Below are 25963 nucleotides of genomic sequence, written 5' to 3'. Positions count from 1 at the left end.
GGGTGAGAGGAGGGTGCCTGTGAGAGAGGAATGGCATAACTTTTTACAACCCACTACTCTTCAAGGTTTAGAGAGTTAAGTGAAGAGATACTTTCAACCATTCATTCACTCAACAAACATTACTAAGCACCTACTATAGACCAAGTACCATGTTTGGTGCTGGTTAAAACATGGTCCCTAGAATAGGTTACAGTTTGGTCAAAGAGATAGCTGGAAAACAGACACTCTCGGTATTACTTGGTAAATGTTATGACAGGAGATAAGCACAGACTACTGAGAACACAGAAAAGGGGATTCAGCTTGGGAAGGAAAGCAGAGAAGGCTTCCCAGAGGAAGTAAGTGTTTAGCATGACTCAGAGTTCAGAAGATGCTGAAAGGAAGAGCACGTGGGAAGACTTGGAGGCACTGTACACCCCGGTGCTTTCAAGGACCCACAGAGCATCCTGTACAGCTGGACCCGGGACGACTATGCAGGAGCAGCCAGAGAAGAGGCAAAATGATGGGTGGGTCTAAATGATGCCAGCACTCTCCAGAGGCTGCTCATCTCCAAAGATGTCTCATGTGATCAGGCCTCGGGGAGTGACTGAGATTGAGGTTGACTCTAGAGGTCAGAGTCCCACATATACATAACTAGACAAGAAAGCTCCTTTTAGGAAAACCGAAAGCAATAGCCACGTGAATTTTCCCGGATGCAGTCCTTCCAGGCTGAGGGGTAGGAGGAATAGGAGAGGGGAAATGGAGCTAAGGGAATTTCCCCATAAGAGGAAACAAGTTTATAAAAACAGGGTTGCTGACCTCAGGGGCACTCTATGGTGGGCTGTCTATGCCTTAATATCTTTAGACCTGCTCTGCAACTACCTGGCAAAACCACCACATATCCTCTGTGAGCAGGATTCCTTATAAGGCAGCTTGCAGCATTAGAAAAGAAACTACTCACCCTTGGCAGAGGGATGAGAATACAGCATAAGTGGCTAAAGGTGTCGGTTTTAGAGTCAGACAGATCTGGTTTGAATCTTGGTTCTGCCACCTACAGGCTGTGCAACTTAAGACAAATTGTTTAACCTCTCTGAATCTTGACTTCCTGTTCTGCAAATGGTGATATACACTTCATAGAGTAGTCATTAGTATCAAATGGAATATTATGCTTCAACCACAAAGAGGAGAGGTTCCCTGCCTTTGTTCATACTGAGAAGATGCACAATAAGTGGTAGCTATTCTTAAAATACTACCTGCTATTTGTATATTGTTTTGAACTTCTCAAAGCATTCTCGTAATTTGAGTCTCATTTATTCCTTACAATCAGCCTCTGAAGCAAATGGGCGGTATCCCCACTTTACAAGCAAGGAGAGAGAGTTGTTTCCGAGAGACTTCCACAGTGCAGCAAGTTCCGGGGAAGTTGGCTTCACCTGACAGATGAGGCATAGTGCCTTGTATCTCACAAATGCTCAAAAAATGCTGACGGGCAAGTGAATGGCGCAGTCAGCGAGCTCAAGTTGAAATGGCAGGCCTTCAAGTGTTAGTTGGGGGCTGTTGAGAACTTTGGAGGTAATCTTGGAGGGGTGGACAACGACGGGGGTGTGTTATGCCAGAAGGTGGGGAGGTAGAAGGTCTATGTGGGTCAAGTAAGTTACAAAGGTGGGCGGGGGGAAGTGGGGAAGGCGAGGCAGAGGATCTATGCGAGGGAGCTGGGAGTGATGAGAGTGGTTCAAGGGGCAATTGGGGGGTCTTGAAGGCTCCCACCCCAGAGTCAGAGTCAGTCAGTCAGAAGTCATTAATGTGCTGATTATTGAATCCCTCCTGTGACTGACAGAGTAGGAAATAAAGACCCAGCGAAGGTTTCTAAACAAGAAAGGAGTCTCTGAGGAAGGCGATTCTGGCAGCTATGAGCAGGATGTTCTGGTGGTCAATTAAGCCTCGTATGGTCAGCAGGCCTTAAGCAAAGCCGGGAGCCGACACGTAGGAAATGTGGTCAGAACCTGGTGATAAACTGGGCGGTGATGGAGGGTGGGAATAAGGAGGGAAAGGGAACGGATATCTACTGTGAGCCTACTCGGTAGATATCTGATCACTTCTGCAGGCCATCTCATCCATTTTTACAGTCTGTTGTAAATATAACCATCTTTGTTTTACAGATGAAGAAATCGAGATTTACAGAGATTAAGTAACTTGATGACGGTCATAAACCTAGTAAGTGATGAAGCTGGGGTCTGAAACCACGTCTAACTCCGAAGTCTCTGCTTTTCCCATGATAACACCCTGCCTCTCCGATGAAGGAAAATGAAGTCAAAACAACCCTGAGATTGTAAGTCTGAGTCTAGGAATACCTGATGATTGTGGACAGCAGCCAGGAACCGGGAAAGGGGGACCTTTCTGAAGAGGAAGACTTCCGGGTTTTGGTTTTTGTTTTATTTATGAATCTCCGAATTTTAAAAATCTGTATGCCGGTGGGGTGATATCCACGTGGGCGTATCCTATAGACAGTTGGAAATCTCTGGGGAGAGGGGAGGAGGACAGGGACGGACACGCATTGAGAAGTCATCTGTGGACAGGTGGCAGGTGTCTGAAAACGTAGATGTTGAAGTCAAACACAAGGGGGATGGACAGAGTGTTTTGGGAGTCCCACAGCTAATGGCAGTGGGGCCAGGGAAAAGCAAGGGGCAGCAGGGCCACCTACACAGACAGATGGTCACAGGCACACGTGGCCGCTCTGGGCATAGTGCCTCCCAGTGCCAGCTGAGATAATCCCCCTTCAGTTCTGTTCTGGAAACGTACTCATTTTTCAAGGCACGACTCAAATTTCCACAACCCCTCTTAGACTATACACTTGTTCAACTCTAACACCCATATGGTTGGCATCACGTTTGGCACCTAATAGGTGCTAAATGAATATTTGTTGAGCTGAACTGAACAATTAAAGAGAGAAAAGCTATATGGAGATGGTAGTTAATTATTTTTTTCTGAGCCCTATCTTCTTAATTTGTGAGATGAATAATTATTGCTAGGATTAAATGAAGTATGTAGGTTAGGCATTTAGTACAGTGCCTGGAACATGGTTGTTCATTAACTGGTAATAATTATTATTACTGGCAGCAACCATGGAAGTAACATAACAGGAGCTTAGGGTGAAGGATTTCAGGAAAGAAGGAATGCTCAACAGTTCCAAGGAACACAGTCTGCTTCTTCTCTCTCTCTCTCTCTCTCACACACACACACACACACACACACACCCATGGTGAGAAATGTTCAGCAAAATATAAAACTCCTCCTCTGATATCTGCTGGCTTTTCCCCCCCTAGTATAAGGAGGAGATGGTTAGTAATCTAAATCTGATCCTACAGTGGATAAATGAAATGACTTTCATGGCTGGCTGCATGATTTTAACATCAAAATTGTAGGGGATCTGATTCCAGCTAGATAACAGGCCCACATGTGTGTTTTGGTTTCTGCTGGATTCTCTAAGTAAAAGTGCATCTACCCTACAGTTTGGCAGCTGCTTTGGGAGGGGAATATGGTACCCAAGAGTCCTGGAATCAGCACCCATCACATTGTCCCGCCTATCACAGACAGAATCACCACTCCCCGACACAAAACCCTCTCTGTGATAAAACAAAGCCGCTGTGTGGCAGGCCTTCCCAACAGTGAATTCTCTCTCCTTCCAGAGACCTGAGGAGGGACCAAGAGACACAACAAAGACCTGGCATCTGGAGCACAATTGTGTGAAAAGGGCCCAGGCTTTTCAGTTCTCTTTTATCACAGCATCTCCCTCCTGGTCAGTCACTTTCTCCTCACCTTTGAGCCTGCATGTGCATCCAAGGCCTTGAGTTTAGCCACTAGAATGAGGACTCCAAGAACCAAGCCTCCTATCAGGAGCTGTGGCCCAGCTCCCCGAGGTCTTGGCGCCTCTGGAAGCCAGGCCCATGGGACCTTGCAGCCTGTGCCTCTTCTGCCCTCCTGGTTGGGTCCTCAGATCACCAAGAAGCCCAACCTCTCTGCTCTGCTTTCCGCCTCCTACTCCCCTCCCCCACCCACCAACCCACGCCTTTTCAGGGCATAAGGGACCTTTTCTATTTGCGGAGCCTAAAGAAGCCCGTTGCCAAGGTGACAGGAGCAGGAACAGCAGGGAGCTTGCCATGGGGGAGGGGCTTTGCCCCCAAACAGCTGTCAGTGGGAGCAGTCCCAGCTGGGACTAGAGCGTTTGCCTGCTCTGGGAGGAAAGAGCCCCCAGGAGAACGCAGTCCTGTCTGCCCTCCTCCCAGCACTGCCTCCGCCACAAGTCTCCACTGGTTACTTTCCCTGGGGGCAGCCAGCCAGCCAGCTCAAAAAAGGCTCCAATAGCAAAAACCTGCCACTCTGCTCCCCATCCCTCTCTCTCTCTCTCAATCACACATACGCACACACGCACACACGCATGCGCACACACTCTGATCCCTCCGTTCATTCGCAGTCCGTTGGCTGGGCAGGAGGCCAGAAGTTACCTCCTTGCTGGGGAACTGTGGCACCCAAGGCAGGTGCTGCTCCAGGCCGCCCCCCATCAGGTCAGGAGGATTATTTCAGCCTTTTTTTGTTCTAGAGGCCCTGAGAGGGTCTGCCGCATCTTAAACCTCCCTGCTGCCTTCCGTTTGGGCGGTGGGGGTGAGGAGTGGACTCATGGAGAGGAAGGGGTGGGAGAGGAAGGGAAGAACAGGAGGGGACGGTGGGAGACAGGAACAATGCAAAGCCTACTGATTTGTCTCACTGGGGAGATGGTCTTTGTGGTCTGCAGCTCACAGCTGCTCCGTAGAAAGTTCTGGGGAACCACTGGTCTCTGTACTGCCTATAGCCACATGCTGTTAAGTCTCAGGCCACACCTGGGGCCCTGGACCTCAGTCTGTAACTCACGGGCCTTCCCCTTTACCAGGCTCAAGAGAAGAGAGCCCTCCACTAGACTCTGTAAAACCCAGAACAGTCTTAGAATGGTCAGGCTCTTCGAGCTCTGGGTCAGGAATAAGAAAGGCCTAGGAAGCCCCACTGTAAGAACTGAGAGAGGCAAATGTGGCTTGATGATTAAGAACACAGGATCTGACTCAGCCAGACAAGGAATTGGTTTCCAGTTCTGCCATGTAATACTGATGTGACCTTGAGTGACACTTATAGTAAGTTCTTGGGTAACCGCTTTGAGCTTCAGTTTTCTCATCTGTTAAATGGATAAAAGCATCTACCTTACAGGGTTCTTTTGAAGGTCAAAAGAGGTGAGGTACATAAAAAAGCCCAGCATACTATCTAGTCTACATCAGAGGTTTTTATCAGGGCTGGTCCCCTTTCTGTCCAGTTTTCTTGAGGCCCCAGGGTTGCCTAGGAGCCTTAGGAAGAACCCTAAGGACTGGTCTCTCCTTTGAAGGGTCCTTAGAATCTGGGGGGCTGGCTTAGATCTAGGGAGAGGTTACATTTTGGCCTGGGCAGAAATGGGGTTCTCAGGAAGTCCTGAAGCCCGGATGTTGCTCTAGGGTTTGTAGGTTGCATGGGAAGGTAGAAGAAATGTTAATTTGGGCTCCTTGCTCTAGTCTCAGCTGCTATCAGCTCAGGGTAAGACCCTCCAGACTTTACCCTCTGAGCCTCCGTTTCTTTCTTCATAAAAGGAAGAGGCTAGACTAGTCTCTGGAGAAAGCAATGCCGGACAGGGCGAAACGCCTCGAGCCACAGGGCAGTCAGGCCTCTGCAGGGAGGTGCCTGCCTCAGCTCGGAGTGACCACTGGAGGCTGAGACCACATCTGTCCTTGAAGCCTCAAAAGGGCGAATAAAGGACTTGAATTCAGATTCTCCCCAGCTCGCCTCCCACTGTCTGTCTAGAATACCTTCCCCTCCTCTGTCTGTTGGGGAAATGACTCCTGCTTCAATACTCAGTGCCGTTTCCTTGGAGGGACAGCATCTCTGACCCCTCCTGTCTGGCAATGAGGTGCCCACCTGGGCCCGCACTTACCTCATACTTACTCCTACAATGGTATTTATGAAATCGAATGGATTTGCTTATATATCTGGCTCCCTCCTTTTGACTGCACACTCCTTTAGGTAAGAAATCACATTTTGACCATCTTGGTTAGTCTAGTAACAAGCATAAAGTAGGCTCTCAAGAAAAAAAAAATGCAGGTTAGATTGGATGGTAAAATAGTCTGGATGAGGACAGAGGGTTAGTGGTTATTTCAGGGATGTGACCAGGGTGAGTCTCTCTTTAATGCAAAGCCACGTGGTCCACCACTACATTTCTGTGCTGTAACAGCTTGGTCTTGTTCCCGAGACTGATAAGTCTGGCTTCTGGGGCTCTTGGCAGATTTTCTCATTAAAGATTGCCTACAATAGGCAGCACTGGGAGAATGTTAGCAGGCAGGGAAAGAGTCTAGCCCCAGGGAATACTGATTCATCCCCTTCACAGAATCTGCCTCACAAGTAATCTGCTGGATTATTACTTTTTTAATCTGCAAGATTTATTCTCAAGTGTCACCGTCACCAGCAAGCCTTTCTCGGCTCCTCTCCGCCAGGCTGTATCGTGCCTCTGTGATCACATCTATTACAGTACTTATCACCCTATATTGCATTGTACTTGTCTGTCTCTCCAGACTGTGCCCTCCTGGGAGGGCAGGGCCCACGCCTTATTTATCTCTGCACACCCAGAACTGGCAACATAACTGGCGAATATTAGTCAACAAATGTCTGTTGAATGATGAGAAAATAAGATTCCCACTTTTCTTCATCTCCCTGTGGGATTCTTACATGCCTTTGGCTAGCCCCTGTCCTTTTGGCTGACCCTTAGAGTATTTCAAAATAGTCTAACTGCCAAACCTCCACTCTCAAAGTGAAGAGCTATGATTGTGGACCCTGAGAATCACCATGATGCCCATTGTGAAGAAGGTCTCATTTATTCCCACTGATGTGGCTTCCTTCTTTAAAGCTAGGCTAGAAGCCTAAAACAGAATCTGGAGCTGATGAACATCTCAAGACTGTAGGAGGGGAAAGAGAGACACATGGCTGACATCTTAGCATGTCCATGGGAAAAAGGAAAGTTTGAAAGTTTCCCCCTGACCCATAGTCCTTCTGAGTTTTCTGGGATAGGATCCTTCTTCCTGGAGCCCTTACCTGGTGCAATGAGGGGGTGGGTTGCCACAGCAGGTACCATTCGGCTGAGCCCAGCCCGACCCTCCAAGCTCCCTGGCACACTGCTGTTGCCATCTCCTTTCTTGAGTGGCTCCGTCACACCGTCAGTTATGCCAGGCTTGGCACCTGCAGGGGAACCCTGAGCAGTGTTTCTGCCTTGTGATGGGGTAGGCAGAGGCTGGCTAGCACCCGGCGTGGGCTTCAGGGCCAAGCTGGGCAGGACAGGCTGAGTGGGGGTAGGGCCCGAGGCTGCTGCAGTTGGTGTCTGCTGTGCTCGGAGGGTCAAGTTCTGTACCTGGAAAAGAGGGGTCTGTAGGAGTCCAGAGAATGTGGGTAGGAGCAATGCCGACACACAGTTCATACAGGGGAGGAGTTAGGGATGGATCCACCAATGGCTGAACAGGAGAGTGGGTTGTTAAAATCAGAAAGAAAGAGAGAGAGAGAACGAGACAGGGGCTGAAAGAGGAACCAGGAGCAGAGTTTCTAAAGGGGACAGAAAGAGTGCTAGTGATTGGATTCATCAGCAGAAGAAGCTAAATTCTGAGCAGGGATGTCTGCCCTTCCTGGGGCAGGCCCAGGCAGGGAGGCCGGGCTGTCTCTCCCTTCTGTTACCTCCCCTCCTCCCCCAAACTATCAGGATGGGCTGCACACAACTTAGAAAGAATTCCCAGATACAGCGGGGCACGGGGCTTCCCACACTGGAAAAGGCCAGGGCAAAAGTGAAAGTTAATCGACCAGTAAGGTCCCCCAGGCCAAGGATTATCCTGTCCTCAGGATCAGGTTTACGGCAGGATGGGCATGCTTACTCAACCTGGTCCCTGGTGCCCTCTGCTGGACACACGGAGGCTGTGCCAGACTCACATCTGACAAATCTGATAATCTTGCTACCAGGTGGGTCCTCCCGTTCTGTAGCTGGGGATGGTTCCTCTCCCCTGCAGCCCACAGAATCTTTACAGCCACTGCAGTGTCTGGGTACTCCCAGCAGAAGGAAGGGACCCAGGACTCATCTTTGCTCCCTCTTCCATGCAATTTTTGCTGATTCCTAGAGGTGCTAGCATGTGTAACCAGAGTGGAATTTTCCTCTTAAGAGGCAACAACAACAGAAGTTATCCTGGGGAGGGTGTAAGGTAAAAAGGTAGAGATGACCACCGTTGTTGGCACTCACGGCGTGCTGCTGACTCCTGCTCTGTGTTCGGGGCTCGAAGCAGAGTCAAGAGTGGCCGAAACCTTCTCAGCGGTGAATTAAGGAGCAAGTCTAGGAGCATTGGGACGCCCTGTCTCCCACCTGCTTTCCCAGAACATCCCAAACTTTCCAGACATTCAAAGCTCCTCCAGGGCTCGGGCCCACACCCATTATCAGTGCCCCTCTACGGGGGTGCCCACCCCCCTGCCCTCCCACAAGCATGGAGTCCTCACCTGGGCGGGGGTGGGGGGCCGGGCGGGGGAGCCAGTGCCGAGCTCAGGCTGCACAGTAGCGACGGTGGCCGTGGGCGTGAAGATGAGCTGAGGGGACAAAGGAACAGTGCCGCCTAGGCTCCTAGCTACCTGCACCAGGTTACCTGGCTGGGCCTGGAATCACAGGAAACAGCCGCCTTTTACCTGCCCAATGTGGGCTCAGCCACAGGACACAACAGTTTAGCCAGGGAGTGGACTAGGGAAGCAGGGAGGCACGAAAGGGAAAGAGTCCAAGGGGATCTCCCGAAAATCTCAAGAGGCTCGGCGTGGTCTGACCCAGGCCGGGCAGTGAAGGGCCAGGGGCGGGGGGCCATTCTGGGGCTGCACCCAAGGCAAGTTTACTTCAGAAGGATCTGTGAAGAGCTCACCCCAGAGGGACCAACAATCGCAGGACACCCTCAAGTCCCTCTCTGCAGCATCCCGGGGAGCAGGGCCCCTGTGCTGAGACAGACGCCCTAGGGACCATGTTCTAAATCTAACCTGCTCTGGACTCCAGGTCTGGGTCAGAACAGGACTCTCCACCAGAAGAGATCAAATTAGATGCATTCTTTTGGCCATTTTTTAGTCAAATTCAGATTAGGCTGTGTGTGTGTATGTGTGTGTATTTATGTGTGTGTGTTTGTGTGTGTGTGTGTATTTATGTGTTTGTGTGTGTGTGTGTGTGTATTTATGTGTTTGTGTGTGTGTGTACGTGCGTGTGCAGAGACAACAGCGGTAGAGGAACCAGAGCTCCCAGAGCCGTACTCGTGTCTGCATCTCCTTCCGTGGAGCGCTGGGACTGAGGGTCTCTCTCTGCGTGACACCCCCGCCCCTGCGAGTCTAGCTCAGTGTCCGAGGGGACATGCGGCGTCTGACAGCGTGTCTGCTCCTCTGAGCGCGAGTACCCCACTTTGGGCAGGGACATGGCCAGGCTGCAGGGCTCCAGTGGGGGCAGTTAAGTAGGACAAGGGTCAGGGTAAACTGAAGACAGAGCAGGTTTGGGCGGTGTCACATGGGCTGCCCGGCCCCCTGAAGAAGTGCAAGTCTAGTCCACACGTGTGTCTAACGGGCTGTTCCCCGGGAGGGGAGCTGCACCTCAATGAGCTCAGAGTCAAGAATGGAAGTGCCGGAGCAGGACCCAGAAAAGCTCCCAGTGTCAAGTCCTGGCTGTAGGAGCCGAGGGAGGGGTGGGACTGTACAGTCTTTAGGATAGTGTGTCGAGGAGCTGGAGGGAGAACTCTTCAGAATGGGGGCTGGGAGGCTGGCCTCACAGTGATCTGAGCCCCGCGTAGAGCTAGATGTTCCTGCCTCCTAGGGCGAATGCTGCTGCTTTCAGATGGGAAGTTCTGCTAAATCTTAGGAACCTCTCAGTTTCCTATGGGCCTTTGCACCTTAGGGACAGGTGTAAAGGGGGGACTCTAGGTATGCGTGTCCAGGACTGATGCCGTCCTGAGTCCATTCGGCCCAAGCAAGCCCGCCTGATGAATGGTTGACAGGGTGACCCTGATGGGAATGGGGGCCCAGCTGGGAAGGCAGTGGAGCAGCCGCATGTCCTGGAGCTGGCTGCCACCTTCACCACCTGGGCTGGAACACACTTTTGACCCTGAACTACTGGTGGCCAGTCCCTGCAAACACTGTCCCAGTGGGGTAAGACCCCACTTCTGTAGGGTACTTGGATGATTGTGCGCTTGCTTATCTTATGTGTCTGAGTGTACACACCACCTGGGCACAGATCCCTGCATTCTCTACCCTAATTGATTTTAGGGAGTGGTTTCTGATAAGAAGAGGATAGTTCTGTTTCACTCTAGGAGGGGAGGGAAAGGAGGCATCATGGGTAACTTTATTTCGGCCTGGAACCCCACCTTTCCTTGAGTCGTGGAGCTTGTACCAAAGCTCCCGCTCAGCCTTCCAGGCTGCCTTCTTGATGCCACCCCTTCTTTCCTGCCAACTGTCCCCCTAGTGCTTCTTCCCCACCCTTCTCTAATCCCCATGCTTCTCTAACTGCCCAGCTCCCAACTTCTCTGCCTCCGTCCTCCCGGCCCACCTGAGCCGTGGCCCGGGCTGGGGACTCACCATCTGTGCCCGCAGATACATCTGTGCTTGGCTTGCAGTCAGGGCTGGGGAAGACGTGTTGCCCAAGAGCACAGCCTGCTGGGCGATGCCTGAGGCTGCTGCTGAGTTGACACTCTGAGCCCGGTTGATGAGCTGGGCTGCTGCTGGGGAGGCTGCCAGATTGATCTGAGGAGAGAGACACGCGAAGTAGGAAACAGGAGGTTCTGTGGGTTAACTCTGCACCCCTTCATCCATCTCTTTCTCTCTGCCTCTTCTGTCCCTTGGTGGATTCAGCCTTCTTTAGGACCAGCTCTGATCTGTGGGCCCTGGATCTTCCCCCAGCACTGCTGCATCTCTGGCCTACGTGCAGAGCTGCAGGGAGGATCCGATGGGGAGAGGACTGAGCTATGAACAGAGGGCCTTGACATTGGAAAGAGGACGGGGAATTATTAAAAGAAGTTAGAAAGCGGCATGCACTTGTTCTTTCTGGCAAGAGTAACAGGTTCCAGCCATGGTTCTGCACGGCTAAGGGTTCACCACAGTTGGGTCTGGAAGCCCAAGAGAACTTTGGGCAAAGAGGAAGGAGCCGGTCCTGGAGCTGTGGGCTCTGCCAGCTGCTCCCCATCCTACTCACCGAGGAGGACTGCGCGGGGGTCTGTGCAGACACACTGCTGCCTGAGGTGCTCCCTTGTCTGCTGGCCACCAGGCTTGCCTAGGAAAGGAGAATTCTCATCACTAGAGGCCCAGACCTCCTCCAGTCATGCCCCCCGGCTCTCACCTGCCGCAGGGTGCACTATAGGGCAGTGGTGCAGAGTCAAACCCTTATTCTGGCTCATCCACGTGACCTCAAGCAAGTGCCTCAGTTTCCTCTTGTATAAGGTGGGGATAACCACAGTACCTACCTTGTAGGATTGCTGAAAGGATTACACGAAGCGGAGCATTTACGTATAAGCGCCTGAACCGTCAGCTCTGACTGTTACCAACGTTTCCAGCTCTCTTCAGCTCCCGCCCCACCGTACCCACTCTATCATACCCGGCTCACCGGCCCCCACGTGGAGCACCGGGCACGTACTGTCTGGAATGTCCAGCCTGTGTCCTCCCCGTGGCCAGCTTCTTCTCAGCCCGCAGTGTCAGCTTCACTGTTCCTCCAGCAGACAGGCTCCCCCCTCCCCAGCAGCTGAGGCTCCCCCCTCCCCACCAGCTGAGGCCCCCCGCTCCCCACCAGCTGAGGCTCCCCGCTCCCCACCAGCTGAGGCTCCCCGCTCCCTACCAGCTGAGGCTCCCCCTCCCCAGCAGCTGAGGCTCCCCCTCCCCACCAGCTGAGGTTCCCCCCTCCCCGGCAGCTGAGGCTCCCCCTCCCCACCAGCTGAGGCTCCCCCCTCCCCACCAGCTGAGGCTCCCCGCTCCCCAGCAGCTGAGGCTCCCCCCTCCCCAGCAGCTGCACCCAGCGTAAGGCGGGCCTCCTTGTTACTCAGCCACAGCAGGCTGCTCTTCTCTTCTGCAGAGCTTATCAGCACTCTGGTAGTGAGCTACTTTGTCTCCTCGTCTATTTGTGTTTCTGACTACTTGCTGTCTCCCCACTACAGGCTGCAAGAGGGCAGGGTCCACGCGTGCTCGGTGCCCGACATGAACCCTGGCATGCAGCAGGTGCATAAAGATTCTGTCAAATGCGTGACTGGGCTCTTCTCGGCCACGGAGGGCAGACAGGCAAGCGGAATGGGCAATGGCCTTCTCCTGTGGACACCTCCTCGCACCCTCGGCCCCCTCGCTGCAGTGTGGTGAGGCGGGGAGGCAGGCCCCCACCAGTCCCTCCTCGGGCGAGGCGGGCGGAGAGGTCCAGCCGCCCCGCTTGAGAGCTGTGTGGCCTCGGGCGAGGCGCTTAGCCTCTCAGAACCTCTCTCCTCGTCTGTCAGAGGACTCGGGGTGATGATCACACCCACTTTGCAGTGGTTCTGTGAGGACGCATGGGCACACGCGTGCAGTGCTTGCTTTTCCTGCCCCTTCCTTCGGGGGCATCTGCGGCGCTCCTGCGACGTCGTCTTACCTGCTGCACGGCCGCGAGGCTCTGGAGCTGGGCACTGCTGAGGTGCTGCTGCTGTAGGGCCGCCGTCTGCAGCATGAGGTGCTGCTGCTGGGCCGCGTACATCTGCTGCAGGTACTGGGCCGCCGTACTGGGCTGCCGGTGCAGGGCTTGCTGGATCACCTGCGGAGGGCAGGGCGGGGGTGGCGGGGGAAGAGCCCACGCTGCAGCCAAGCCTGCTCAACCCCCTCTCTCCCCAGCTGCTCGGATAAGGACCAGGCCTGCGATCCCCACTCGCCAGGGAGCCGGGGAGACGACTGTGTGCAAAGCTCCACACGTTCCTGCCTTGCCTATCTAGCGGCTCTCCTCAGCACACGTGCTCCCTGCTCCTCCCCGATATGGGCTACACACGCCGCTACCACCAACCCTCGGGGCAGTGGGAGCTCAGGAGACGGGAGTCCTTCAAGCCTCCAGTGACACTGGGTCCCACGCCAGGCTTGTTAGGTACCCCCTTCCCCGCCGATCTGCAGCCTCAGATGAGTCTAACTGGACCGCGGGGATGATGATGACAGAGGGAACCGAAGTTCAACAAGGCCGGGAGGAGGACAGGGGTGGGAAGAAAGAGACAAGTCCGCAGCGGGGCCTATTCTAGCTTTGAACACACAGCCAGCCAAACTAAAACCTGCTCAAGGGCAACACCCTTCCGGCAGGGGCTGCCCCCAGCTGCTTGGGACGTCCTTTCGGTCCCTTAGGAGACAGTCCCCCGGCCTTGCACGGCAGGGACGCTGCAGCTACAGGGACGCCACCTTCCTCTTTTACTCTTTCCCTCCTTTTCTCTGTCACTCTCTCTTCTGAGCCACCATCTCCCATTCCCTGGCCTTACTGCTATTCCCTCTTTCCCGATGGGACTGGCTGAGCCACAGTCTCTGGGAAACGACAAAAGGCTGCTCTTTGATCCCCTCCCACCCTCCCATCCCTCAAAGCCTCTCCTCCACCCCCAGGAGCAAGGAAAAGCAAATGCCTTTCCTCCAGCCCTGAGACCCTCTACCTTCTTCTCCTTAGCCCCGTACATTTCTCCTCCCTTCTCACCTGGTCACCCTCCTGCTGTCTTCTCATGGGGTGCCCTACATGGGCCCTCGCTAGGCTCTGGCCCACTTCCCACCCTTGGCTCTTCTGCCCTGGCTCCAGGGCTGCTCCTGCCCTAGGTTCTGCCCCAGGCAAGTGAGCCTCTAGTCTAGCTCTCTCCAGCTTAACGTGACTTCTAGGGGCTGGCGGCTCTCGGACAAAACCACCTCTGGGCTCAGATTTGGGGTTCTGTAAAAACAGGCTGATACCACAGATTCTCCATGGGCTCTGGGGTCTCCCCAGATACCCCCCATCCCAACTCCTCCACCCACTTCTTTCAGTGTACTTTCCCCTCCGAGGGTCCTGGTTTACATGAGCTCAGTTCTTTTTATTTCTTGTTCTCCCTGGAATTCTTTCTTCTTATTCCCTTTATCTAGGCCTCTTTATTTTCCTTAGACCCCTAAAAGCACCCCCAAGCATCCAGACAGAAGTAGTAGAGATGGACTTTTTCTCACTGGAGGATATCAAGGAACAGAAATAGGAGGCACCCCAATGGTTCTGCTTGGGTGCGGAACACAACTTTGGGTCACTACATTTGCCAGAGCAGAAACCTCAAATCCCTTTTGCCTAGAACTGTGGTGCGGGGCAGGAGGGCACATCCTAACATCAGCTGCTAGAAATTGGTGCTAAAATACTCATGTGCAGAGGGGCCAGAGGAGGAGGCTGGGGGAGGTGGCAAGGATGGAAGCACGGTTTTATTAAGTGTGAGGCAGAGAGAGCTGGGCGAGGGAAGACTCCAGAGTCACTGATGGGGTCTCCTTTAACTAGGCTTTTCAGGCTCTCTCACCATCTGCTGTGGCTTCTCCTCCATCCCCTAATCCGGGCCTAGGGCCAGAGCAGGATGTGCTCACTCATCTAGTACATCCGAACTGCAATAGCAAAGCTATTAGAATAAACGCTTCTCAGCTGTGGTCTCTCTTTTCTGCCTAGTTTATCCAGGAGCCTCAGTCAGACATCGTAGTGAATAAGAACACAGGTTTGGGGGGACTCAGGTTCAGATTTTTGTCTTTACCTGGTGACCCTGGATAAGTCACTACCTTCTCTGAGCCTCAGTTTTCTCAATTACAGAATTGTGCCTAATAATAACCATCCTCACAGCTGGAGAAGAAGATAAATAAGCAAAATGCTTCAGACAGTGCGGGGCATATGGCAGATGGCAAAACATGGTCATGACTGCATTTTGGAAGAGTGTGTAGTCACCCGGAAGGCCTCATAGAGGACACTTTGCAAACCGCTGCTTTGGGGAAGCAGGCAAAAAGCTGTAAAGACAAAGGATTGTTTGGGGTTCTATTTTGGTCCTCCATATGTAAGAAACTTAGATTTGGTACAAGGCAGTGGTCACTTAGGTAGGGGATCTAGGTTGTGGCTGAGCAGATTCTAGTCATTTTTTCTCTTTGCTGTTTTCACCTGTGTGTCCTTTATGATTTCACATGTTTATCCTCCCCAAACGGCACTGTGGGATCTGAGTCACCAGATAAGAAAGGAATTTTCGGATCTGCTAAGTATTCCCACTCTCCCCAACCTTCCCTGATTGAATCCATCTAGTATCACTACTCCTCTAATGATGCACAATTATTTACCCACTGACATACGCCCTTATGCCCATTCTAGATTTAGCACCCCGGCTGTCCTACCAGACCATGCCAACACGTCCTCCTGGCTAGCCCTGAGATGATTAATCAGGTGGCGTTTTACCTGCACAGTCTGCCGGTCAGGAATGCCACTGTACACAGAAATCTGGGGCCCCGTGGGGCGGCCACTGCCGCCACTGCTGCTACTGACGCCGCTGGTACTGCTGGCGACACTCGCGCTGCTAGACGTATGGGGGCCTGGCAGCTCGTTCTCCATGGCCTACGGGAGGGCACAGTCAGGGTGCTCAGGTGGCAGATGAGCAGGCAGGTGCTGGGAGGGAAGAAGCAGAAGGGAAATGCTTAACAAACGCGTTCTAGAGAATACACACATAGGCATCCGCTCTCTACCAGCCTGTGTGGGACTACTTCTGAACTGAGGTCTTGAGCCACCCCTGCCATCAGGACAGGTCTAGGCTTGGCTCACTAGGCGAGGTGTGAAATCAGGTCAGCCTGAATCTAAATTTTACGACTGTTATTCTGCTAGAGGAGATGAAAAACAGCCAAGGAGGATCCCCGATGATGGGCTTCCTAGCAATGATCTTAGGGACTATTCCACACACCATCAAACTTTTCATCACTGGGGTAGAGAAACTGGACATCAAAGAAATTATTATTTGTCCATATTTATATAGGCCGTTCTTGAAAGAAGTGGGATCCAAAATCTAGAGAGAACAGAATGAGAGAAAGAGGCAATAAAATAAACTGCAGTGTTTATTTTGTTTTGTTTTCCAACCAGAAGAGCTTCGAGTATGTTTGGAGTCTGTTTCCTTCCTGAAGTACTCACTGAGTGCTCTCTGATCTAACGCTGAGCAGGGCACCACGTTGAGCAATTTGGTGAAAATCACAGGTTTCGGAGTCAGAAGGACTTAGGTTTGAGTCCTGGCTCTGCCACTTACCAGCTGGGAAACCTTGGCAAGTCACACTTCTCTAACCTTCTGTCTTAATCTGGCAGACACAAGAGTGCATGGATTGTTGGGAGGATAAAGTAAATTAACAATACAAAGCGTTTAGTGGGGTGTCAAGCATATATTGAGTGTTCCTTATGCATTGGCTGTTGTTGTGGTTATGAAAACTGTCCCCAGCCTGTTTCCCACTGTCCGGTTCCAGTAGATCAATCCTCTTCCAAGGTGGAACTGGCAGAGCCTCCTGGAACTTCTATCCCAGTCACTAAGGGTAGAAGTGCCAGAAATTCCTTCAGGGACCAGCCTATGATTGGGACTCAGAACCGGAAGCTGTGCATCCCCTTGAGGCAAGGAGTGGAAAAGGGCTGGGAGAGAAGGAAGGAGTGGTGGGAAGGTCATGCCCATGTCCTAGGTCAAGTTCCTCTCTTTTTCTTCTTTCATGCTATTCCTAAAATCCTAATTTATATATCTATCTATATCTATCTATCTATCTATCTATCTATCTATCTATCTATCTATCTATCTATCTATCTATGTATATATGCTTTTCCTTCTACCCATTCCTTCTTACACCTAAAAACAACACTTCTTTGTCATCCCATCATAGACATTCAGTTCTCTGCTTGCAGAAGATTATACCAACTTAATAAATGAAGAAAATAATATGATTTTTTCACAGTATTGAGAACATTAGTGCAAAGAACTAAAATAGTCCTTAACGTCCTGCCATCTTCTTCCCAATGCGCTCCGTTTGGAGGTTGTCAGCATTCCTCAGGATGCCTTCCTCAGCCTGGGTGGGTTTTTACCATGGGCTGCAAAAAGTGTAGATGAAGGTTCAAAGACAGGAATGTTAGGGGTGAGGAAGTCCAGGTTACTCCCAGTGGGCAGGCAGCAAGTTGAAGTTCAGAGGCCTATGGCTTCCAAGGCAAAGCAAACAGCGCTCATGACCTGGGTCCTTAAGCAGTGATTTCCCCTAATTTTTATATGTCTGCTTTGACTGCCACAGGGCAAGGCCATCCTCCATGAATTCGCTTTGTCCTGAACTGCACTCAGCTCTGGGCCTCATTTTGGCTACTCACTCGTTAAGGATGCTTATGATGATGATGGTGGTGCAGGTTGAAGAAACAGCAAAGTCTACAAGTATTTCCTGTGCCCTGCTCAGTTTGAATCTACCTTATCTTATGCTCCATGGAAGGAAGCATTGGCTGGATAGAAAGCAGTAGAAGGTATAATTCTGATCTTGCAGAAACTGACAACCTAGTTGTCGAGATGAGGCTCCGTTGGAATTTTGAGTCTCACCAAGCAACAAATCAGTAAATGGGAGTTATATTCAAACTTGGAATATCCCACAGAATCCCAAAGTCTCTTCTTAGTTCAATGCCCCACCTCCCTTTCCCAAACTGTCGATCAGAATTGGGTTTCAGTTCTTGCTTTGCATCCCACCCTAGGAAATCTCAACGCAAGTATTAATCCTTATAACCATAAACAAATAAAATAAAACAAGGCAGAAGCCACAGCAAATTAAGGAGAGGGCAGTCTACATCCTGGATGATCAAGCCTCAGCTCTGTTTTTTTTTCTTTTGCAGCAGCTAGGGCAGATCTTGGGCACAGTGTATACTCAATCCTTGATGAGAAATAAAACAAGACAACATTCTAAAGAAAGTATGGCATTTGTTTATGGAAAAACTGCACAGGCAAGACAGCAACTGCTCCCTGAGAGAGAGAAAGAGAGAGAGAGACAGACAGACAGACAGACAGACTGACCTTAGTAACGTGGGGACAAAATATGTTTCCTGAGGTCTCTTGCCCGCCTGCCCCCTTCCTTCTGCTAACAAGCATGCCTTTCCCTCCTCTCTTCATCACCTCGTTCTTGGCTTCTGCACCCCCTCTTCCGCTTTCCCCCTCTTCTGTCTTGTTAATTTCTGCCCCAGCCCCTGGTTTTCCCATTCTTGCCGCTGCCTCCTCAGCCCTATCCTCTCTCACCCCTGTGCTCACGCCCGCCCTCCCTTTCCCCACCCTCCTGTGTGCTCACACTCACCTCTCTGTCTGATTCTCTTGGACACGTGCATATCCCCCCCCCCACCCCTGCCCTCTAGCCCTCATTCCATTGACCCTGGAGGGCTGCTCTGGTTACTCAGATGAGCTCTCTCCCCACTCCTGCCCTCTTTTCTCTCTCCCAGACCCTCTCCCAGCTGCAGCCGGCTCACTCTGGGCCCCATTCCCTGGCTCCAGCTCCCTCCCCTCTCTCGTGGTCCCCCTGCCTGGCCATCTCACTCCCCCAGGCCTGATGAGGCACGTCCTCTCTTTCATTCCCATGCACATGCCCTTACTCTCCGGACAGCGCATGCTCCCTCCCCTCCCCTTCTCACTGGCTGGCCGGTTCTCTCGGTTCCAGCTCCCACTTTTGATGGCTACAGCTGTCTCTCCAGTGCACACGCACTCTCTCTCTCTGGCTCCCTCTCAGTCTCTCCTGCAAAGCACACAGGAGGGAAGGACAGACTCTGCCTAAGAGACTAGGGACCACTTCAAAGGAAAAGTAACATTTGAGCTACCTGAACCCACGCTTTCTCTGCTTTCACAGCATAAAGCTGCCCAGTCCCACCTTCCACTCCTTGTCAACCACTTCTAGAACGTTCCCGAATAAACACGCTCCTAGTTTTCCCGCAATCTGAACATCTACCGCATGTGGGGTATGTTTGCTAAGTACTGGGAATTGAAAAGAGGGAGATGACATGGATCTTCCTTTTCGGGTTCATAACTTTTGAAGGCATATTAGAAATGGTAAAACCTAAGGCCTCTTGCCCGGGAAAAAATGCACAGATGTGTAAAAAAATGTACTTACAATTGTAGAGGTTCATGAATCCTTTGAAGCCTCTTCCTTAACTCTGGACTCTGTTTCTTAGTTGGTAAGGACTGGGCACGAAGTACAAATTTAAAGATACAAAGAATATTGCTGACCCTATGCCAAATGAGCGATGAGACCACACCTGCTGGCGTTCAGAAGAGCGGTGTGTTGAGGAGCGAGTGCGATGTGACAGAGGGAAAGTGGAGGAGGTTACTCTAGGCTTTGTGAGTGCCGAGATTGACACTTCCGCTGGGTAGTTACTGCTGTAGGGGAACAGATGGCCAGCCCTTCCCTCTGCCCATTCTCTGGTCTCTCAATCTTCCCAGGAGAGGCAAAGTGCTGAAGGAGACAGAGCATGGACTTAGGAGTCAGGCAATCCTAGCTCTGGGAATGCTAGCTCTACTGTGACTGGTTGTATGGCCTTGGGCAATGCAGTTTACCTCTCTTAGTTTTAGTTTCCTAGTCTGCAAAACTGGGTAATAAGAATACCTATTTGGGGGTGGTATATGTGGGTTAGGATTAATCTCTTAGCTTCATCCCACTTTTCTAACCTTATATTCTACAATGTGAGTTCACTGCTCTGGTTTGGTAGATCTGCTTTTTTTCTCCCAGAGACCACACACCCACGTGCTCATGATTACCTCCTCTGCTCTTTAATTTTGATGAAGTCCAATTTAACTTTTTCTTTATGGTTGCTGTCATATCTAAGAGGCCATTGCCTAATCCAATGTTTTGAAGGTTTACACCTAGGTTCTTCTCAAAGAGTTTTATAGTTTTAATTTTTACATGTAGGTCTTTGATCCATTTTGAATTAATTATTGTATATGGTGCGAGGTAGAGGTACACCTTCATTATTTCTTAACTTTTTTATCCTGGTAAAACATATATAACATAAAACTTGCCCATTCATAATGTTGTGAAACCATTACCACTATCTATTTCCAGAATTTTCACCACCCCAAAGAGAAACTCTGTCATCATTCAGCAATAACTCCCCATTCCTCTCTCCCCCCCTGCCCAGCCCCTGGTAAATTCTCATCTACTTTCTGTCTCCATGAATGTCTATGCTAGAAATCTCATATAAGTGGAATCGTGTAATATTTGTCCTTTTGTGTCTGGCTTATTTCATTTATCATAATGTTTTCAAGGTTCATCCATGTTGTAGCATGTATCAGAATTTCATTCCTCTTTATGGCTGAATAATGTTCCATTGTATGTATATATCACACTTTGTTTATCCATTCATCTGCTGATGCACACTTGGGTTGTTTCCATATTCTGGCCATTGTGAATAATACTACCATGAGCATTGGTATATAAGTATCTGTTTGAGTCCTTGCTTTCAGTTCTTTTGGGTATATACTTAAGAGTGGAAGTGCTGGACCATATGGGAGTTCAATGTTTAGCTTTTTGAGGAACCACCAAACTGGCTATTTCCTACCTCTGTGGTTTTACTCATGTTGTTCCCTTCCCCTGAAATGCCTGCCTTCCATTTTTCGCTTAACCAGCTCCTTAGATCATCAGAACAACTTGTGTCTCTTCCGTGAAACCTTCACCGAATGCAGCGTCCTCTAACACTTCTCTTGCTTCACACTGGGTCCTAATTTCTTTCTTAAAGCCATCCAGTTGGTTGACTTACCCCAAGACACTTTGTGCTTACCTCTCTCCTAGCACTTGTCATCACAAGAAAGTGATTTACTTATGTGTCTGTCTTCCCCAGTAGACTCTGAACTCCTGGAGAATAGGGATCGTATCCTGTTTTCCCGTATATACCTAGTGTTTCATTCCATAAATGTTTGTTGAACAAAATTGCTTGAAACACACTGTACTCCATCCTACCTCTCACTGGAAAGCTCTGCTTAATTTCTACCTCATCTTCAGAATTCTTGCCAACTACTTTAAAACATATAGCGCTGGTGATTTAATTTCAGTACCTTTCATCAATGGTATCTACACTAATAATATTGATTATTTATTGAGCACCTATTATGTGTCAAGCACTATAGTAAGTGCTTTATATATACACATGACCTCCCTTATGGGGTAGGTATTATGCCAATTTTGTCAATGAAGAACTTATCAAAGTAACTTATCTAAGATCATCACAGAACTAGGATGCAAAACCAAGTCTGATGCCAAAGCCAGAGCTCTTCCCACACTACACCCTCTGAGACCTCACCCATGATCTCACCTTGAGCAATTATTTCAGTGACATTGGCCAAAGTCTATATTGGAGCATACTAGATTTTCAGAGGAGTTAAGGAATTGCGATTGCTGAATTTAATCCCTAATTATTAATTAATGTCTATTAAATATTGTATACTTACAAAATAACCTCTCTCTATATATAATATACAAAGGATAATACACAAGTGTACCCACCATTCAATTTAAGAAACCGAACATTACCACAATCTCCCTTGTTTTTCCTATGCAAAAGAACCCTAGTTTTTGGGGAAGTGAGTCATTCAAGGAGATAGGGCTCCGCTGACTGTCCTGCAGCAGCATGAACACGGAGGCACCCCCAGAAAACCGGCTGGACTCATGGTGGGGATTTGCTCAACCAGAGGGCTGGAGTTTGCCCTAAGGGGAAATCTGAAGCTAGGGTCCTGCCATATGTCACTTTCTCACTGGTCTCCTGGTGGAAGGGAACTTGTGTTGCAAAGAAACAGAATTAATTAGGAAGCGTGGAACAATACAGCAGCTTTCAAACTTTTTCTACTATAGTTCCCCTCTTTGAACCCAAGCTTTCAAGGCCTTCTGCCTCAAAGCTCTGCTCTGTGGGCTCAAAGCTCTGAAGGCTCAGTGAGGGCCACCGAGGCACATGTGGAGTCTCCTAGCACCCCGAACTGGGGCCCCACGTTAGAAAATCTGAACACTTAAACTCGCTAGGCTTTAAGCATTTTACACACCCCTATTGAATTTCCTGTTAATTCCTACCCTTATTCCTCCTTCTAACTAGTTCCTTACTTCTCCCCCCAAGGCCACCCATCCCTGTGGACTCCCACTATGAACCCAAGCCAAATCTGATTAATGGCTATAATGTCTAGAACTGAGAGTCTGTTTTTCTCTGGGTTCCAACTCACTGTGTGGTTTTGTGCGAGCCGGAGCTCGGAAGGCTGCGATTCGTACGTACTTTAGTCAGTTTTCCCCTCCCAACCGCGAGGGACCACTTTGAGTGATGTGCTGACTGTAACCAGCTCCAGACAGGGATCTGATTACAGGCCTCTGCTGCCCAGAGGGCCTGAGACCGGCAGCTGGAGAAGTGCTGATGGTCCTGCCCTCCCAGGAGCCACCAAGTCTGGAGAACACTAGGCCTTTGTCCTGAGGGTCAGGGAAATCCATTTGCTGCGGATTACAGCTGTGACAGAGGTTCCAGGGAAGTAGAGGGGAAAGAAACTGAAAACGGAGCCCTCCAAATGGAGCTTAAAGCCCTGGGGCAGAGTGGGGTGGGCTTCTCTTATGGAAGCAGAGACTGACAGGCGATGAGAGGTCTAGTTCCCCCCCCCCCCCCCCCCACAGAGGCTGCTGCTGTTATCACCCCTGCAATGGCTCGGGGGACAGAGTTTGAAGAGGCAGGCGATGCTGTTCTTTGCTATGGCTCTGCCTCTCCTCTGGCTGCTTCTCTGTCCAGGAATAAGTCAGTATTAGCAAAGTGTTCAGGCTCTCTAGACTCAGGGGCCTGAGGGGAGGCCTCCTTATGCCTCCTTAGTTACTGAATCAACCTAAGTGTCCTGATTTGCACTGATCTGATTATGCCTCTGGCAGCTGTCTGAGGTTACTGATACATTGGAAGCAGTCCAAATGGATTCAGCTCAAACCACTGCAGAAAGTTCCCTCTCTCTCCCCAGTCCTCTGCATGTTGTCTCCTTTAGTGTCTCTAGAAACCCAAGCAAATAAATGAGGGCTCACAAAGCAGAAATGAAGGATGAGAAGTTAAAACTGACCACACAGTCCTAGCCATCAAAATCGAACAATTTCATCGTGAAACAGAACCCAAGAAATAAATTTAAAAAATATTTAAGAAAGCCCTGGGATGCATTTATTTATTTTACTTTGTACTTTGAAATAATTTTAGACTTACAGAAAAGTTGGGAAAATAGCCAGGAGTTCCTATATACTCTTATGAACCACAGTATAATGATTAAAACCAGGAATGTCACATAGATACACTATTATTAAACAAATTACAGACCTTATTTGGTCCTTCTTCTGGTCCAGGATATCACATAGCATTTGGTTGTCATGCCTCCTTAGTCTCCTCCAATCTGTGCCAGTTTAGTCTTGTCCTGTCTTTCATGCCATTGACATTTTTGACGAGTACTGGTCAATTATTCTCTAGACTGCCCCTCAATTTGAGTTTGTTTGGTGTATTTTTTTTTTTTTTTTTCTCATGATTAGAACGAGGTTAGCCTTTTTTGGGCAAAAATACCACAGAAGTGATGTCGTGTCCTTCCCAGCGCCTCATCTCAAGGGATACATGTTATCGATAGGTCTATCATTGGTGACGTTAACCACAGTTACCTGGTTAAGGGCAGAACCTCATAAATTTAAATGAACAAACTTTTTCTGAAAGCTCATTGTTTTCTTTGTAATTTAGCAAGTGTTTCCATAACAAGCTGGTGCTGGTTGGCTGAAGAATGTAAAGAGGAACAAGAAGGATTTGATCTCTTGTGGACGGAACATACACTTAATGCCACGTTATGTAAACGCTGAGTGTTTTGCGGTGGAGGCACTTTAGTCTCACTGTTCTAAGACGGGGCAGCCGTACAGCCTGCATCATCTATGGCAGGGACTGGCACTTCTGTAACGGGCCTGAGAGCAAATATTTTACGCTCTGCCGTGACCACGCAACTCTGCTGGGCAAAAGCAGCCACAGACAAGTCCTAAGTGGAGTGGGGCTGTGTTCCAACACAATACTAGTTACAAAAAGGGAGCTGGGCTGGGTTTGGCCTGTGGGCTGTAGTTTCCAGGGCCCCTGATCTGTCCACACCCACATGGCTGACCGTGTACCTGCAGCAAGTTGGCTAACAGCATGGGCTTTGGTGTTAGAAAGACCTGGCTTCAAATTCTAACCAGGCCACACATTAGCCGTGTGTCCTTGAGCAAGTTAAGTCATCTTTTGGGCCTCAATTTCTTCAGCAGTGAAATGAGACCCCATTTCCCTCATGGGCTGGTTAAATGCGATGTCTGTTAAAGCACTGAGGCCCATACTTAGCAAACAGTAAGCATGTGATGAATGGCAAGGCTGCGAGCCTGATTTGGGATTTGGAAAATGATCACTTTAAGCATGTTAAATAGTGAGGACCCCATAAGTTATTTTTATCATCGGTCACAGTCACGCTCAAAAGTCTCTTCATAAAAAACCATGGTCTGTTTTACCTGTTTAAATGTTTGCCTCTTTTTTAAAGGGCACTTTTCCAGAAGGCTCTTTAGGAACATAAGATTTAAAGACAGCCCATCTCTATATTGAGCAAGAACGTGTGCTCTAGAGCCAGCCTGCCTGCGCTCAACCTTCAGCTTCCCAGTTTGACTCTGAGCAAATTAGAAAGCCGCTCTAGGCTTCAGTCTCCTTACTTGTAAAACTGGGACAACAACACCACCTTGTAGGGTTATTTGGAGTATTAGATAGGTTAATACATAGACAGCAGTTAGAACTGTAACGGGCACTTAGTAGACACTTAAAAAATGTTAGCTGCTGTTGTCATGATATTATTAATTATTATTATTATTGACATTATTAAAGGTTCTTCAGTCTTAACTCCAGGGTTTAAAGAGGGATGCTATTCTACTGGTTTCCCAGAAGACAAACTTGGATCCAATCATTATGTTAAGTTGGTGCCTAACGTTAGGACATCCATCTCTTTAATTTCCCAGCTAGCCATCATATACTGTATCCATGTCCTTTTTTCTCTCACTTCAAATATTGCCTGTTATGGGCTGAACTGTGTGCCCTCAAAAAGATGTTCAGTTCCTAACCCCCAATATGTCAGAATGTGGCCTCATTTGGAAACAGGGTCATTGTAGATGTAATTAGTTAAGATGAGGTCATACTGGCATAGGGTAGGCCCCTAATCCAATCTGACTGGTGTCCTTATAAAAGAATGCAATGTGAAGAGGCAGACATACACAAGGAGAAAACAGCCATGTGAAGATGGAGGCAGAGATTGGAGTTATGTTTTCATAAGCCAAGGGATACCCAGGGCCACCAGAAGCTGGGAAGAGACAAGGAAGTATGTCAGAGGGAGCATGGCCCTACTGACCTGGATTAAGACCTTGATATTGGACTTCTAATCTCCAGAACTATGGGACAGTGCATTTCTGTTGTTTGAAGCCACCTAGATTATGGCACAGAGAGAGAGTAGGTTGGGGTAGGGTAAAAGAAGACTATTTCTTGAGAGGAAGACACTTTAATTTCCATCAATAACCTCAAACTTAGAAAAACCTTCTTTCGTATGTCTGGTGACAAAGTAAATTCTTCATGCTATGGTTTTAGTCAATTCTTCCTCGTTTAGTTTTAGTAGAGCTCTGCGTTCCTGGGATTTATAGAGAGAAATCTCAGGAGTCAAGGCTATAAAAAGACCTCTATAAAAAGCCTCTCCGTACTAAGTTTCTCCACAGAGCACACATGCACACCTCCCTCCCCCATTTCCAGAGCATGCCATTTTCTGCTACTCCATCTCAACCTTGAACTGGACCGATGCTGGGTTAAACCATGGTAGGCTAGTCTTTCTGCCACTGCTACTTCTTGACAAGCATAACTAAGCCAGGACAGGGATCGTGGGAAACAGCCAGGCTTTCAAGGTAATTGTTCAAGGGCATGGAAATT

General features: G+C 49.6%; 1 protein-coding gene across 4 annotated transcripts in view; it reads right to left on the bottom strand.

The window, feature by feature from the left end:
• Window positions 1-25963, bottom strand: part of PHC2 (polyhomeotic homolog 2) — a 101841-nt gene that overhangs the window by 33798 nt on the left and 42080 nt on the right. For 2 of the 4 annotated variants that reach the window (XM_082342144.1, XM_082342143.1), the window contains exons 2-7: window positions 15452-15658; window positions 12656-12814; window positions 11246-11323; window positions 10633-10797; window positions 8542-8694; window positions 7108-7420 (exon numbers count right to left, since the gene is read on the bottom strand). In XM_082342144.1, the coding sequence (XP_082198270.1) occupies window positions 7108-7420; window positions 8542-8694; window positions 10633-10797; window positions 11246-11323; window positions 12656-12814; window positions 15452-15604 (1021 nt within the window). In that variant the 5' untranslated portion in view covers window positions 15605-15658. The remainder of the gene's footprint in view (window positions 1-7107; window positions 7421-8541; window positions 8695-10632; window positions 10798-11245; window positions 11324-12655; window positions 12815-15451; window positions 15659-25963) is intronic. The other 2 variants (XM_082342145.1, XM_082342146.1) reach the window with 2 other exon arrangements.

Source organism: Balaenoptera borealis (assembly GCF_965194805.1).
Source record: "Balaenoptera borealis genome assembly, chromosome: 1".
In the NCBI taxonomy this organism is placed as follows: Eukaryota; Metazoa; Chordata; class Mammalia; order Artiodactyla; family Balaenopteridae; genus Balaenoptera; species Balaenoptera borealis.
This window is presented reverse-complemented; position numbering and strand designations above follow the sequence as displayed.